The 15,743-nt window shown below is 39.1% G+C and overlaps 1 protein-coding gene across 1 annotated transcript in view; it reads left to right on the top strand.

Annotated features, from left to right (window-relative positions):
• Nucleotides 1-7,085, top strand: part of LOC133213451 (T-cell activation Rho GTPase-activating protein-like) — a 651,891-nt gene extending 644,806 nt beyond the window's left edge. Inside the window, exon 3 of the mRNA XM_061355660.1 lies at nt 6,846-7,085. Within this exon, the coding sequence (XP_061211644.1) occupies nt 6,846-7,085 (240 nt within the window). The remainder of the gene's footprint in view (nt 1-6,845) is intronic.
• The last annotated feature ends 8,658 nt before the right edge of the window (nt 7,086-15,743 follow it).

Raw genomic sequence — 15,743 nt, 5'->3', positions numbered from 1 at the left:
AAAAAAAAAGGTGGTCTGTTGCCAAAAGAGGCAATGTGTTTTCTTGAGTTGTTACTGACAAAGTCTATTCTGCTGCTTCCCAGGTCTTTGGTTCCATGGATGAGGGAAGAGCATAAAATCTAATTTATTTTTAATTCATTGAGGTAGTAGATGTGGTCTTCTGTAAGAAACTGAGGGACTTCAGGCTGAATGCATGGCCAGTGTTGACACACTGTTGGTGTGAAAAGATTTTAGTCTAACCCAAAACTATTTACCAGAATTATTCTCAGAAGTTAATGGGGCAAAAACTGTTTAGTGTTATCACAGTAAGCTCATCAGTAGGATGAACTGCATCCTTAACAAGTTTGTGGGTAACACTACACTGAGACAGGGAGGTGTTGCTTATATTCTGCAGGATAGGGCTGCCATTCAGAGGGATCTTAGCAAACTGGAGTGCCTGACCCACAGCAGTCTGCTCAAGTTCAACAAAGGGAAAAAGCAAAGTCCTGAGTGTGCTTTTAAAACTTTGTGTATAAACAGTCTGGAGAATGATGGGCTGGGTAACAGCTAAGCAAAAATACAGCCTAGGGGTCCAGTATACAAGCTGACCATCAGTCAGTATGCTTCCTGGAAATGCAAGTCAACTAGTTAGTGGGCTAGACCAACAGGTATTTATCCATTTGGCCAAGGGAAGTAGCAGTTCTTCTCTACTCAATACTTAACGAGGCTGTGTCTGGAGTATTAGACTGCACAAGACACTAAGCATCCTAATTAAGTTTCATATTGGCCTTGCTTTGTACAGGGTATAAGAACAAATTACATGTGAATGTTCTTTTCAAAGTAAATAATGATACAATTTTATAATCAAAACATTGCAAAGACCTTAAGATTTCTATTAATATTAGTAAAAAATAAGTGGATTCATAAAGGCTACAAATGTTTACCCCTTGCAGATTGCACTATAGTCACCTAAGTTGCTCTTGACATTTTGGAATGTGTGAAATAAATCAGTATTTGCATAAGGACATGGCCTTTTTTATTTGGCTCTGACACTCTTTTGGCTTGGGCAGCTCTTACGTAATATTGGTGGCTTATCAGTGATGCATAGGAGGAAAAAAGCAAAGAGCTGGAAACAACTGGAATCTGACTGAAAACATTCCAAAAAGAGGTACAATTGTGTAATGATGTCATTAGATGAGTTAGTTTAGGGTCATAAAACAACAGATGTTATTCACTGGACCTGTAGCAGTAAAGTAAAAAATTCAATATTAACAGTTAAGTATCACTGGTGTGTTTTCTTGAAGTATCTTGAAAATAATTTTTACTTAATTTTATAGTTGTAGTTATAAAAGTCTGTTTAATGTCAGATTAAGCTTTTCAAAGGGAAAACAAGGAAACAAAAAGAAACTGAACTGAGAGGTATGTGCTAGTTATTGTGCTTTATAGTATAATAAAATTAAGAACACAGTTTTATTGCATATGCTTGTGCAATATGTTGACTAAGACTTACTGAGGTTAATGGAAAAAAAATCACAAGGTTTCCATTTATTGTAATTAATTTGTGCTGAAAGATATAAATAACGGATTAAGTGCGAATAAACTGAAATAGGGGAATTTTATGTGCCATTGAAAAATGAGCTTCAGCCAGAGGTTCTTTCTCATATTTCAGTCCTAGTATTTGGAAGCAAGTAGCTTGTATATTACCTTTGAAAACCTCACCTGTATTTTCTATTATATATGAAAAGTGACATAAAACTTGATTCAGTAGTACCTAATGAAACTTCCAGAAAAGAGTTATGGAACTGCCCATCCTTCAAGGAAAAACCTCATCCTAATCTATCTTGAACACAAAATCCAGGAGTCACCCATAATAAAGACCATTACACAACCATTATTTTATGTCCACATTACTAATAAAACTGATAGAATATATAATTTAGGTTGATCCTTGCTATCCATTTGAAAAATCTTTTCATTTTTTACTTTGTCATCAAATTAATATGAATCCCAGATGAACTCGTGCTGTCCTGTTACAATTCCTTTCACAAACTGCAACGAGTGAAGGAAGATCTGAAAAAGAAAGCAATTCATGAGGTCTTTGGCTTAGTTTGAGCCCTGAAGACAACTGGTACCCTCAGATTTCATTTTTTTTTCTTTGTTTTCCTGGGTTTTATTTTATTTTTACTTTTGCTGCTGTTCACCAAGTTTGTTGGAGGCTACATCCCCAGTATTAGGTTGTGTCCTGGATTCAGCAGTAGCAGTCATTTTTCTCCTTCTTAGTAGCTGGTGCAGTGCTGTGGTTTTGACTTTCAGCCTGGGAACAACGCTGATAACACCGATGTTTTTTTAGTTGCTGCTCAGTAATGTTTACTCTGACCAAGGACCTTCTGAGTCTCATGCTCTGCCAGGGAGGAGGGGAATCTGGGAGGAAGCAGAGACAGGACACCTGACCCAAACTAACCAAAGAGGTATTCCATACCACAGCACGTCATGCCCACTATATAAACTGGGGGAAGTTACCTGGAAGTGCAAGATTGCAAGATCACTGCTCAGATCTAGCGGGGCATCGGACGCAAGGTAGTAAGGTTTTGTATTCTCTTCCCTTGTTATTTCCTTGTCATTATTATTACTGGTGGTAGCAGCAGTGATTTGTGTTATACCTTAGTTACTGGACTGCTCTTATCTCAACCCATGGGAGTTACATTCTTTCAGTTCTCCTCCCCATCCCTCTGGGAGCGGGGGGAGGAAGGGGGGGAAGTGAGCAAGCAGCTGCATGGTTCTGGGTTGCTGGCTGAGCTTAAACCATGACAGGTTGCTAGACATTTTTTTTTTCTCTGTAAGATTTTGTTGCTATCCCTAGAATCTCATCTCTCAAATCATCAGTATTTGTTCTAGAATCACTTATTTCATACTCTTGTTTAGTTGATGCAAAAGGTTCTGCATTATCATCACACAAGTATGAATGCAAATCTTTCCTTCTTGGGTGATATTTTAAAATCTTTCACTGATCTGTAAAGCCTACTCTGTCACAATCACTTTCTTGCTCAGCTGAAATAAGTTTGTGTTATAATACTATTAACCCAAATACTACTAGTTTTTTAATAGTGCACATGTGGAAATATGGTAGGTATGTTATCCTTTCCATCTTCCCCCAGGGCATAAGATGGAGCATTCAACCCCAGTGTGTGATGTTTTGCTGTCTCTATATATGTGAGTGAAAGAGTTTTCAGCTATAATGATGTCATTCCAGTAAAATAATGTGCTTGAGTTTGTTTTGTTAAAATAGAAATGAAACATGTATACACAGTCTTTTCCAGAGTATCAAGATGTTTAACTCCTTTTATTAGCAGAGACATAAGTTTTCCAGTAGCAGCATATTCTGTGCATATTCAATCTGCCCTTAAGTCTCTTTGTTTCAGGAGACAACAGACTGCAGGGTAGATTAAAGCCAACACTGTATATACAGCTTTAGTTTTTTTTCATTCTTGCAATTTTTTTTTTCATAGCAATTTAACATTTGTAAGTATTTTGCAAAAAATTATTTCATTGTGATCATTTAATATGAATGTGATATCCTGGTTTTAAAGAAAAAATACTTTCTTTAAAGAAAAAAGACTATTTTTGTCAGCGTAAAATTCCAGATGAAACAATCACACTTCAGAGTAGAATTGGAAAAATTTTTAATTTTTTTCACAATTGCTATCATGTAGCAGTGAAAAAATTCAAAGCGGGTAAGCTGATTCCTGCTTTTTATTTTTTCCTGGTTTATAAATTACTTAAGCACATGCAGAGTTATAGGCATATTTTTTTGCATTAATGGCAAGTTTTCATCAAAAGAGTGAACCTGAAGTGAAAGGCAAGACCATATTTTCAATTTCCAAAATACAATCAGGAAAGAATAAGAAATGATGATCTGGGGGGAAAAAAAAAAAAAAGAAAAGAAAAAAAAAGAAAAAGTGAAAAGAGCCTATGAAATATCCACACTTCTGCAGTTGTGGAACTTGGTGTGTGATAAATACATTGAAAGTAAACAAGGATGCAAAAAACTCTCCATAAAATATATTAAAATAACTATCTGCTTATCCGTGTTAATAACCTCATAAACTCATATTCAACAGTAAGTTTGTGTATTGAATATAGGAGGAAAAAAAATTGAAAGTTTCTCCTTTCAAAGGAAAGGTGAAAAGTAAAACTATGACTTAATGTGCCTTGTCTAGCCCAGCATTCCTTTAATATCTTGTTTTATATGTATCAGGTATAAAAACATGGAAATAATATGTCCTAATTTTAGCCATCTGAATCTTAACTCAGTAGATTGTTTAGTGTCACTGTATGTATAGGAAAATGAAAGAGTTCATCACATGTGTTTCAGGATGGCAAAAATCAACTTTACAAAGAATGAAATATATTAATTACTTGAAAAGAAGCTTAAGCAGCTACATCAGATCAAGCACGATATTCAGCTTCAGCCTGTTGACATCTAGATTCAGATGTTTAAGTCTTTGGGTTTAACTTTCAGGTAGGCAAGAGCAACTATTGCTTGAAGGATAATGGAGTTCTTCCCTCCGATTACTATAAAACCTGCAGTGTGTGTATGTATACAATATAACTATGTTTTATGTGTGATATTGTTCTCTTAAACCTCATTCCACATGTGCATAAACTCACAGATAAAAAGACACTCAAACATACAGCTATGCTCTTTATTTTTTTGTGTGTTGGAATACCCATCCTCTAATAAGCATTAAAGCTGCCCCTGAAACAAGATATCCCACCACAAAACCAGAAATGAGCTCACTACATTTAACTGATTCTTACAATCCCTTCAGTTTACGGTATGTCTAAAATGACCCAAATGACCCATTGACTATATCAATCTAATCAAGTGATCAATTGGCTGGAGATGTCATTGACACTTAATTCACATATAAACATTTTAAATATCTTAATCCCACCACATAGGATAAATATTCTGGATATAAATCTCTATTGTCTTTCTAAGTGATGTATACCATTAGGCATCTTCATGACAAACTAGAATATATGACACTCACAAACCTGGTAATTGCAGTGATTATAGCAGAATTATGTCAGGTTATGTGATAAAAGCTCAACAGCACACTTAGGAGCAAAGAGAGTAAATGGTGGTGATGTTTTTTTTTGAGAAATCCAAACAGTACTCTGCCCCTTCTTCTCCCAGACCATTACAGGGTCCATCAGCCCTTTAAAGACCCATCTCCACAAGCACAAAGGAGCACAGGAGGTTTGAATGTCAGGTAGGAACCTAAAGTAAGGACTCAGAGGTGAGTACCCTGTTCGGGCCCCTCTCATGCCTGTTAAAGGATAGCTTCAGCCCCAGTAAACAAGTCTAAAATACTCTGACTCAATTCCAGCACGTGTCCAGGACACATTTTGAGCTGATGGTGGTTGCTGCCAAGAGTATGGGATACGTTAAGAAGGATAAAAAGGGTTGAATATACTCTAACAGTTTGCTGGTTGGTATGCTTGTCTGGCTATGTCCTGTGCCTGATCAGCACAGTCTGTCCAGTCTTCTTCATTAACTCTTTTCTAACTCATTCCTAAGTCATTCCTGCTTGGTGTGCCATGTGTATGTTGGTGTGCCATGTGTATGTATGGGGGCCTGGAGGCCAGCCACCTGAATCAGAATGTGTGCCTGTGATGACAGGAGCTAAAAAGACCAGAAGAAGTGGACTTAAGTGGCAATAACTGGAGCGGGACCTGGGGTCACAGGGATCCAGCGTTTGTGGTGCAGTACAAGGAGTGAGTGAGGGGCTGGTTTCCAGCTGCTGGATGGGGTTGGTGGGCTGAAGGTACCAGATTGAGTGAAACAAAATGTGTGTTTCTCTGAGAAATAGAACATGGGAGGAGCTGGCTATTGGGGGATCATGGTGCCCGGAAGAGGTCACCCTGGCATGTGTTCTCCACAGTGTCTAATGGTGCAAGCACAGAGGAGCTGGCTACTGGAAACTAGGGGAGGAAGGTAAGGCTGCTGGCACTGCCTGTGTTTGTGTGATTGCTCTGTGTGTTTTTCTGTGATTTGGCATGCACAGATGCATGTACAGGTGCATGTATGTCTATGTAGAGTTTTCTGTGTATGCTCCACACACATATACATGGTTAGCCTAGTTACAGGCTGGACATAGGGGAATGAAGCTATGGCAGCCTTGCTTCTTTCAGGCTCTCATATTAGGCAGAAATGTTTCCTCTAAACAAATTTAATCCACTATAATCTGTAGATCACAGTAGAATTCAAATCACAACTTCAATCATGATTTAGCCAGTGATGAATATTTTCACTTAGGCTATTTGTCATATGTTGGTATATGGACATAGTATTGAAGCCTAATGAATTTATTTAGAATCACAGAATCATAGAATAGTTAGGGTTGGAAAGGACCTTAAGATAATCTAATTCCAACCCCCCTGCCATGGGCAGGGACACCTTACACTAAACCATGTCACCCAAGGCTTCATGCAACCTGGCCTTGAACACCACCAGGGATGGAGCATTCACAACTTCCCTGGGCAACCTATTCCAGTGCCTCACCACCCTAACAGGAAAGAATTTCTTCCTTATACCCAATTTAAATGTCCCCTCTTTAAGTTTTAACCCATTACCCCTTGTGCTATCACTACAGTCCCTAATGAAGAGTCCCTTCCCAGAATCCTTATAAGCCCCCTTCAGATACTTGGAGGCTGCTATGAGGTCTCCACGCGGCCTTCTCTTCTCCAGGCTGAACAGCCCCACGGCTGCACTTCCCTGCACAGAAGTCCGGGTCAGCTGGGAAAGGCTGTTTGAGCCCTCATCAGCCCCCTTGGTGAAACCAGTGGTTTGCTGTGTGCAGGTGACTCAGGTTGTTGAGTTCCTCATTGACCACTATGAGGAACTCTTTGGAGAGCAGGTGGCTGGGCTGGCCAGTGAGGGGGATGAAGAGACACTAGCACCACAAGCAGAGCTGGAATACATTGTGCAGACTGCCTGCAGTTCTCAGTGTTGCTTCGATGCCTTTCTGAATTTTCTTTACCATTTCTATACAGACATAAAGTTTCAAATGCATACATGGCCAGTCTCTGTGTTTGAATGAGTCTGCTCCCTTTTTATTCCTCTCTCCATCTCTGGGTTTCCCTTCTCTCTCTCTGATACTTACCTGTCCAAGGAGACAAAAAGGTCATGCAATGGTTGCATTTGTGTAAGACTTTTCTTTCTCCCAGGAACTTTTTGTTTTTCCTCCTAAAACACCTGAGGAGACATTTGCATCCAAGAAAAGGTCTTGACAAGGAAAGAACTTGAGTATGTTGCTGCTGCTTCTAATCTGAGAAACAAAAGCACTGCTTTTGCCCAGAAGGCCACGGGTCAGTATTTGTGTGATCTGGCTATGCTTTCATTCCATCTTTCTTCACATTCAGTACCAAAGCCCCAAATCTCCTGGCCACGTTGCCATACCACAGACTCTCTTAGGAAGAGAATAATTTAAAGAGTGTAGGGAGCTTCTGCTTATGGAAAAGAGATTATTTTTTGTCACCTGTGAATGCTCCATCCCTGGCGGTGTTCAAGGCCAAGTTGGACAGAGCTTAGGGCGACATGATTTAGTGTGAGGTATCTCTGCCTATGGTAGGGATATTGGAACTTGATGATCTTAAGGTCCTTTCCAACCCTGTCCATTGTATGATCCTATGAAAAAAAAGTGAATATATGGTACTGAGTCTGATCTTTTAGAAATAAATAAGGTATTTCAAGAATTCAGTGGCCAGTCAGACCTTTTTTTAAACATTAGATTTTCTTAGGAATTTTCCAATGACTGTTTCTTTCATTATATCACACTGACATACCAAGTCAGAAAATATTTATAGGAATATGTATTTTATATAAAAAGATATTGGAAACCATTTTTTTAATAAAATGAATTATCTGGGGATAATAGAGAGACAGGGACAGACTGACTCCAAAAAGCCAACTGTTATTGGACAACCGCTTTCAGGAGGGATGTAGAATATTAAATCTACCCTAACCACTTAGCTAAAGAATCATATTCTAGTTCAATTTCATATCCAGTTAATAATTTAAGTGGACAGGCATCAGAGTCTCTATAAAATCTCTATAAAAACCATAGGTTGAAGATCAAGCTGTTCAGTTAGTGTATAACATTTCAAGGCTTCTCATTCATAAGGCAAATCAAAAGTGGTAGCAGTGTCTCCTGGACTATGGATTATTAAAATGAGAGTCCAAGGCCTTATCCATGCCTCAAGACCAGCTGTCACTACCTTGATGAGATAATTGCTACACAGGGCTTCCTAAATACCTTATCCATTTATCCTGAAGAGAGCTAGGCAGTGTTGTCCAAAATAGAGTGAGGAAGTGAGACAATAATCAAACACTATAGGCAACCAGGTTTAGCTCACTCGTTATGTTTAATAGTACAGATATGCCTTGTTAGCCAGAGAAACCTAAGGGTTTTGTGTTGTTGACTCTTAATTGGCATGCATGTTTATATGACTCTATATAAGGTAAAGAACTCTTGTGCATCTAACAAACACTGAATACAGTATGAATTTGTAGCCTTTTGTGTTCCTGATGGATTTTTGAAATGGAAAGTATTTTCTTCTTTTTACCTTAGTTGATTATCCTTTATCACCTTCATGCATTTTTCTCCATGTTTATGTAAAAGAGAATATTGGCTTCTATTTCACAACAGTAAGTGAAACCAGGACACTTAAATAATTACGAAACCATTCATTTGTAAAAAGCCAAATGTCATACTATGTTTAGCAAAGAATCAGTATTTCTCAGAATTTGCTATCTGCTCCTACGTTTTTATACCTTTTGCCACATAACTGATACCATCTTTATTAACTTAATCATTCATCCTTTCCACAAGAGTTATGATTGGATGGAAAACCATAAGAAGGAGTTTTGGGGAGGGAGGCTTCTTACTTTTCCTCTAGCCATGCTCACAACTGCATGGACTAGTAGAGAGGAAGAGAGTTGTGTTTACTTTTCATTCCCCATGAACTTCAGAACTAGATTCCTTTGGGACAACATCTATTTGTGAAGTCTAGCATACACTGTCACGAGATAAAACAATTACTTAATCAAGAAATTTGTCTATAACAGTCATCTAGAAGTTCTTATTTCTCAGTCTGAACAAAACATTGTCAAATAAATTTCTTTGCAGTGGGATTAATCTTATTCTGAGAAAGGTGTCTACATTTGAACACAGAACTTGTGCTGCGAGGCTGCCTGATTCTCTCCATTGAATATGAAAGAAATTGCAGGAAGAACCTTTATATTTAAATCTTTTTTTTCCCAGAGAAAAGTCACATTTCAAGTACACATGAACATTTAATTGAAATGTCAAGTTTTTATGGCAGAAAATATAAGTGTGGGGTTTAAGAACAACTTAGAGAGAAGAGGAATTGAACTTTTGAACATTATGTATTTTATATATATGCATTCATACATATATATATACTTATATCTCCTGACTAATCTAGTGGTTTATGATGGAGTGACCACATTGGTGGACAAGAAAAATGCTAAGGATATCGTCTACCTGGATTTTGTAAGACCTTTGATACAGTCCCACACAATATTATTTCTGCTATATTGAATAGATATGTCTTTAGTTGATGGACTGTTTGATGGGTAAGCAAATGGCTGGTTAGCTGCATCAAAAGAGCAGCAGTCCGCAGCTCAATGTCCGAATGAAGATCAATAACAAGTGGTGTCCCTCAGGGCTCTATGCCCTGGTATCTTTATCAATAACATGGGCAGCGGGACTGAGTGAAAGTTTGCAGGCAACACCAAGCTGACTGATGCAGGTGATTCACTAGAGGGAAGGTGTAGCATTCAGAAGGACCTTGATAGGTTTGAGAAATGAGCTTGTGTGAACCTCATGAATTTCAACAAGACCAAGTGACAGGCCCTGCACCTGGGTTAGTGCAGTGTTTTAAAGAGAGTAGGTTAAAGTTAGGTATAAGGCAGAAATTGTTTATGATCAAGGGTGTGAGAACAGGATTCCCAGAGAGGTTTTGGATGCCCCACCACTGGAAGCGTTCACAGTCAGGATAGACAGGGATCTGAGCAATTTGATCCAGAGAAAATGTTCCTGCCCACGGCAGGAGGGTTGGACTAGATTATCTTTAAAGGCCCCTTCCAAATCAAACCATTCTATAATTTGGACACCAATGTGACGCATCACAGAGTAGGAGACTACATGCAATCCATGTGCCTTAGCTCTTTAGCTCTTGAGCTCTACAGGTAATAAGATCTAGTCAACAAGGCAGTCGTCAACACCGATAATAATTAAACAGTATATTTAAAAGTAATTGGAAATCTGAGCCCCTACATTGCCTTTTGTTCATTTGACCTTGTCTGAAAGTGTGTCATTCAAATGTAGGTATTCGAGGCTTAAATGCAAGCATACAAAGCTGGTGAGATGAACTTATCAGCTCCCCTAACCTGAGGCTCCTACTGCCTAGTGTGAGATTTGTACTGCTAAGAGGGTATGCGTATTGTCTTGAAATATGTGTTTCTGTAAGAGCTGAGTGAATACCTATATGCCAAATTTGAGAAAAGACATTTCTACTGTTTTGGCTTCCTTATATTTTTTTTTTAATTAAAGTTTTAGTTCAGATCCACTTCTTATCCAAAAAAATTAAGTGTTTTATTTTCACTGGTTTTAATTAGTTTAGTGAAAAAATTTTGAAAGCTAACATCAACCTACAATTTTATTTTCTTATCAGCATTTTTCAATAAAATCTCATTGAAAAAGGATTCAATTTTATCTTTTTGACAGGCTAGGCACATTTCAAACAGAATAGATGTAAGATACATGAAAAGCCGCAATACTACACTTACAGCAATACTGTGTTTCCTTTGAAACAAGATACGTGATAGAAGGCTACACTGACAAAAAAAAAATAAAAAAAAAATAAAAAAAAAAAAAGGAGGAGAGTAGAGTAGAAATTTACTAAGAAAAGTAAGAAGATGATGGACCACATATTACCCACAGGTCAAGAACTGTCAAATCGGTATTAGCAGCTGAAATTAAATACAAGTGGGCATGAATCTGTCCCAGGAGCTACCAGTGCCAAAAGGCATCTCAGAAAGAAATCCACACTAACACTATAGCAGTTACTTTTTCCACTGACCTTGACAAAATGCACTATTTGCACTGTCTACACAAGATTATAATTTCAGGAAAACAGAAAGGATTACTTGTGACTCTCAGTATTACAAATCAGGGAGCAGGAACACTATTGAAAAGTTCCATCACATTGTGTCTTTAATGCCCCCTTATATCTCATTAATACTGGGGGTGGGAGGAAAGGGAGCAAATTCCAAATCTACTACTGATGAAAGTATATATAATATTGCACAAAATTCTGGATGTTAAAAACAATTCAAAATTGTCCCAGATTAATTAAACCAGACTTTGTACGTGAGCCACTGTGCTAATATGTATTTTAAGTTTTAGTTCATCCCTCAAATATCAATCGTTGAATTAACATTATATCATTGTCCCACACCTATTCTGCTAGAGAATGTTCTGTGATATTAGGTAGTAGCGCATGAAATAAAGATATTATCAGATTCCAGGGAGTAAATATTAAAGTGTATAATATTTATACATGTTAATAAATAAAAAAAATGCAACTACCCATACTGCCATGTAAATTATCTGTATAAACTAATCACATTGCATTCCTGTTCACCTCTTGCAAATCAAAAAGCAGAAAACAAGTACTGTTAAAAATCCTGTCCTGTAACTCACAGCCTACATGGTCTTCAAAACATCCCAGTAAAAATTATAGGGAATTGCCTACACAGCACTGTTGTGGTTTAAGCCCAGGTGGCAACCCAGAAAACACTCAGCCATTTGTTCACTCCCCCTGCTTCCTTCCCCTGCTCCCGGAGGGATGGGGAGGAGAATACAAAGAATGTAACTCCCACGGATTGATATAAGAACAGTCCAGTAGCTGAGGTATAACAAAAAAACACTACTCCTACCACCAGTAATAATAATGATAAGGGAAATAAGAAGAGAAGAGAATACAACCGCTCACCACCCGCCAACCGATGCCCAGCCTGACCTGAACAGTGATCCAGCCCTTCTGGGTAACTGCTCCAGTTTATATACTGGTCATGACGTGCTGTGGTATGGAATACCTCTTTGGTCACTTTGGGTCTGGTGTCTTGTCTCTGCTTCCTCCCAGCTTGCTGTCCTCCCTGGCAGAGCATGAGACTCAGAAAGTCCTTAGTCAGAGTAAACATTACTGAGCAGCAATTTAACATTGGTGTTATCAGCGCTGTTCCCAGGCTGAAAGTCAAAACCACAGCACTGCACCAGCTACTAAGAACATGAAAAAATGACTGCTGCTGCTGAACCCAGGATAATCACAGAATTGCAGAATGGTTGGATTTGGAAAGGACCTCCAGAGGTCATCTAGTCCAACCCCCCTGCTAAAGCAGGTTCACCTAGAGCAGGTTGCACTGGGTCGTGTCCAGGCAGGTTTTGAATGTCTCCAAAGAGGACTCCACAACCTTTCTGAGAGCCTGTTCCAGTGCTCTGTCACCCTCAAAGTAAAGAAGTTCTTCCTTAAATTCAGATGGAACTTCCCATGTTTCAGTTTGTGCCTGTTGGCCCTTATTCTGTCACTGGGCACCACTGAAAAGAGTCTGTCCCAATCCTCTTGACACCTGCCTTTAAGATATTTGTATGCATTGATAAGATCTACTCTCAGTCATCTCTTCTGCAGGTTAAACAGGCCCAGCTCCCTCAGCCTTTCCTCAGCTCTTTCACTTTTTAGACAGTGTCTAAAGCCCTGTTAAAGACAAGGTAGAAAACATCCAGTGCTCTCCCCTCATCTAACCAGCCAGACATTCCATCATAGAAGGTTATCAGATTGGTCATGCATGAGTTCCCCTGGGTGAATCCATTTTTACTGCTCCGGATGATATTCTTTTCCTCCACATGCTTAGAGATAACATCCAGGATGAGCTGATTTATCACCTTTCTCTTCATGATTCAGCCTCTTGCCAAGCATGCAGGTTGCACTGGAGGGGTACAAGAGGATCTACTATAGCCATATACACTCTTAAGATGGTTGGTCTCCTGATTCTTAGCTGGAAAGGCAGCTAAGGAACACTTGTCACTGTGAGTATGGCTTATTCCCCAGTTGAATGTGATGACATAATCATTGCCATGTTGGACCCTGCCTCACAAGTCCTTCAGTTCAATAGATTATTGCAGTTCCAGACCTTAAATGCACGTGAGTGTCAAAGTTAGAAATGCAATTCAAATACTAGTTGGCAAAACACTTCTGAGGCTGAAATGAGCCAGTAGCAATAGTTTTATCTGACTTACAAGAAAGGAGAAAAGTAAAATCCATTTTTAAGATTTTCTTTTCTGGCTGTAATATGAGAATGCTAAGGGTACTATATGACACGTTAAAGAATAAAATGTTTAACATTTTCAGTGAAAAAATCTGGACAGAGCTTTTTCATTTTTTCATCAGAAATCCAAACTCAGACGAGCTAGATTTCTTATTAAAGGTTTTTTTAAATGATATGGTTATGAGCAATTCCTATTAAAAATGAATAAACAACTATTCCAACTGTATAGGATGAAATTAAAATTTCATAATATTACTGAATTGAAATTGGGATTGAAATTAATATTTAGTTTTGCTACTTTGTAAAAATAGCATTCCTAAGAGATAAAGTAGTATTTCAAAATGTCATAGTTTTTAATCATACTATTTGGCACTTATAGATAGTTTGAAAAAGATGTGTCACCAGAACCATATCTCATTTTCCAGCTTTATTATTGTAAAATGTATAGGTAGTCTTTATTGTGTTCTTGTCAGTGAAAAGAAAAAAAAAAACACAAAAATCAGTAGGAATAAGCTGATGACATTTTCCTAACTAAAACCTGTTTTAAAAATCTGTGTCTGAATGAACTGGAAATGACCAAATCTTCTTGGTATTGTCTATTAGCACTCACAGCAATTTAATTACAGAAAAGCTGAGAACCAAGAGGAACATATACTCATCATGGCTTGACTTCGCGAACGAAGATTTGGGAAGGGCATTTACCCACGCTTACTACAAGCGCGCTGATGACTAAGAAGGCCAATGTGGGATAGGCAAATCCGGCTACAAAAAGCACAGCAGAAGGTCTCCTTGGGTGAAACAGGTGGGGCGCGATTCTTCCTGCGTTGTCTTTTCTCCTCGAGACTAGTTCTTCGTGAACTCTCAAAGGAGTCAGCGGCATTATGTATGGTGTGCCTCCAAGTCTCCCGATTGGAGGCCAAGGTGGACCACTGATGGTAGTCAGTATGGCCAAGGCTAAGGTATTGTTTCAGGGAGTCCTTATATCTCTTCTTTGGGGCACCTCTCTTGCGGCTACCAGTGGCAAGTTCACCATAAAACACGATCTTGGGGAGGCGGTGATCCTTCATTCTAGAGACGTGCCCTGCCCAGCGCAGCTGCAATTTCAGCAATATGGCCTCGATGCTGGTGACCCCTGCCTGTTCGAGGACAGTGACATTAGACACATAGTCAGTCCAATGGATGTTTAGAATTGTACGGAGGCAGCGCTGATGAAAGCGTTCCAGGAGTCGCAGGTGATGACGGTAGATGACCCATGATTCAGACCCATATAAAAGAGTAGACAATACAATGGCTCTGTAGACACTGATCTTTGTACTTTTCTTCAGGTGTTTATTACACCAGACTCTTTTATGGAGTTTTCCAAAGGCTCTATATGCCTTTGCTATTCTGTTGTCTATCTCTTTGTCGATCATGGCATCCGAGGAAATGATGCTTCCCAGATAGCTGAACTGCTGAACTGTCTTAAGCTCTGACTCGCCGATGGTAATGTGGGGATGGCGATAATCTTCTTGCGGTGCAGGTTGGTAGAGGACTACTGTCTTCTTCAAGCTGACTTCCAGCCCAAAAACCTCAGCCGCCTCCGCAAAGCAAGATGTTAAACGCTGCAGAGCTGCTTCTGTGTGGGCAACAAGGGCGGCATCATCAGCAAAGAGCAGTTCACGGACAAGATGGTTTAGGGTCTTAGTGTGGGCCTTCAGTCGCCTTAGATTGAATAGGCTACCATCGGTACGGTATCGAATATAAATGCCGTCTTGTTCGTCGAGGTCTGCTGTAGCCCTTTGGAGCATCATGCTGAAGAAGATTGTGAATAAGGTCGGTGCGAGAACGCAACCTTGTTTCACACCATTGGTTATTGGGAAAGGCTCAGAGAGTGCATCACCATACCTGACTTGGCCTTGCTGATCCTCATGTAACAGAATAATCATTTTCAGGAACTTGGGGGGACAACCTAATCGTTCTAAGATCAGCCACAAGCCTTTCCTGCTCACAGTGTCAAAAGCTTTGGTGAGGTCAACGAAAGTTACGTATAAACCCTTATTCTGTTCTCTACACTTTTCTTGCAATTGTCTGAGAACAAATACCATGTCTGTGGTACTTCTATTAGCCCTGACACCACACTGACTTTCGGGTAGAAGTTCTTCTGCGATAGAAGGTACTAGTCTGTTCAATAGTATTCTTGCAAGAATTTTACCAGCAATGGAGAGCAGAGTTATACCACGGTAGTTTGAGCAGTCTGACTTGACACCTTTTTTCTTATACAGAGTGACGATGATTGCGTCACGAAAGTCTGACGGTATTTTGCCTTGTTCCCAACAGCACACAACTAGCTCATGAAATTTAGCGTGAA

This window comes from Neopsephotus bourkii, unplaced genomic scaffold (genome assembly GCF_033783945.1).
Source record: "Neopsephotus bourkii isolate Nb327-2 ecotype Australia unplaced genomic scaffold, CSIRO-AGI_Nbou_v1 NB_821, whole genome shotgun sequence".
In the NCBI taxonomy this organism is placed as follows: domain Eukaryota; kingdom Metazoa; phylum Chordata; class Aves; order Psittaciformes; family Psittacidae; genus Neopsephotus; species Neopsephotus bourkii.
This window is presented reverse-complemented; position numbering and strand designations above follow the sequence as displayed.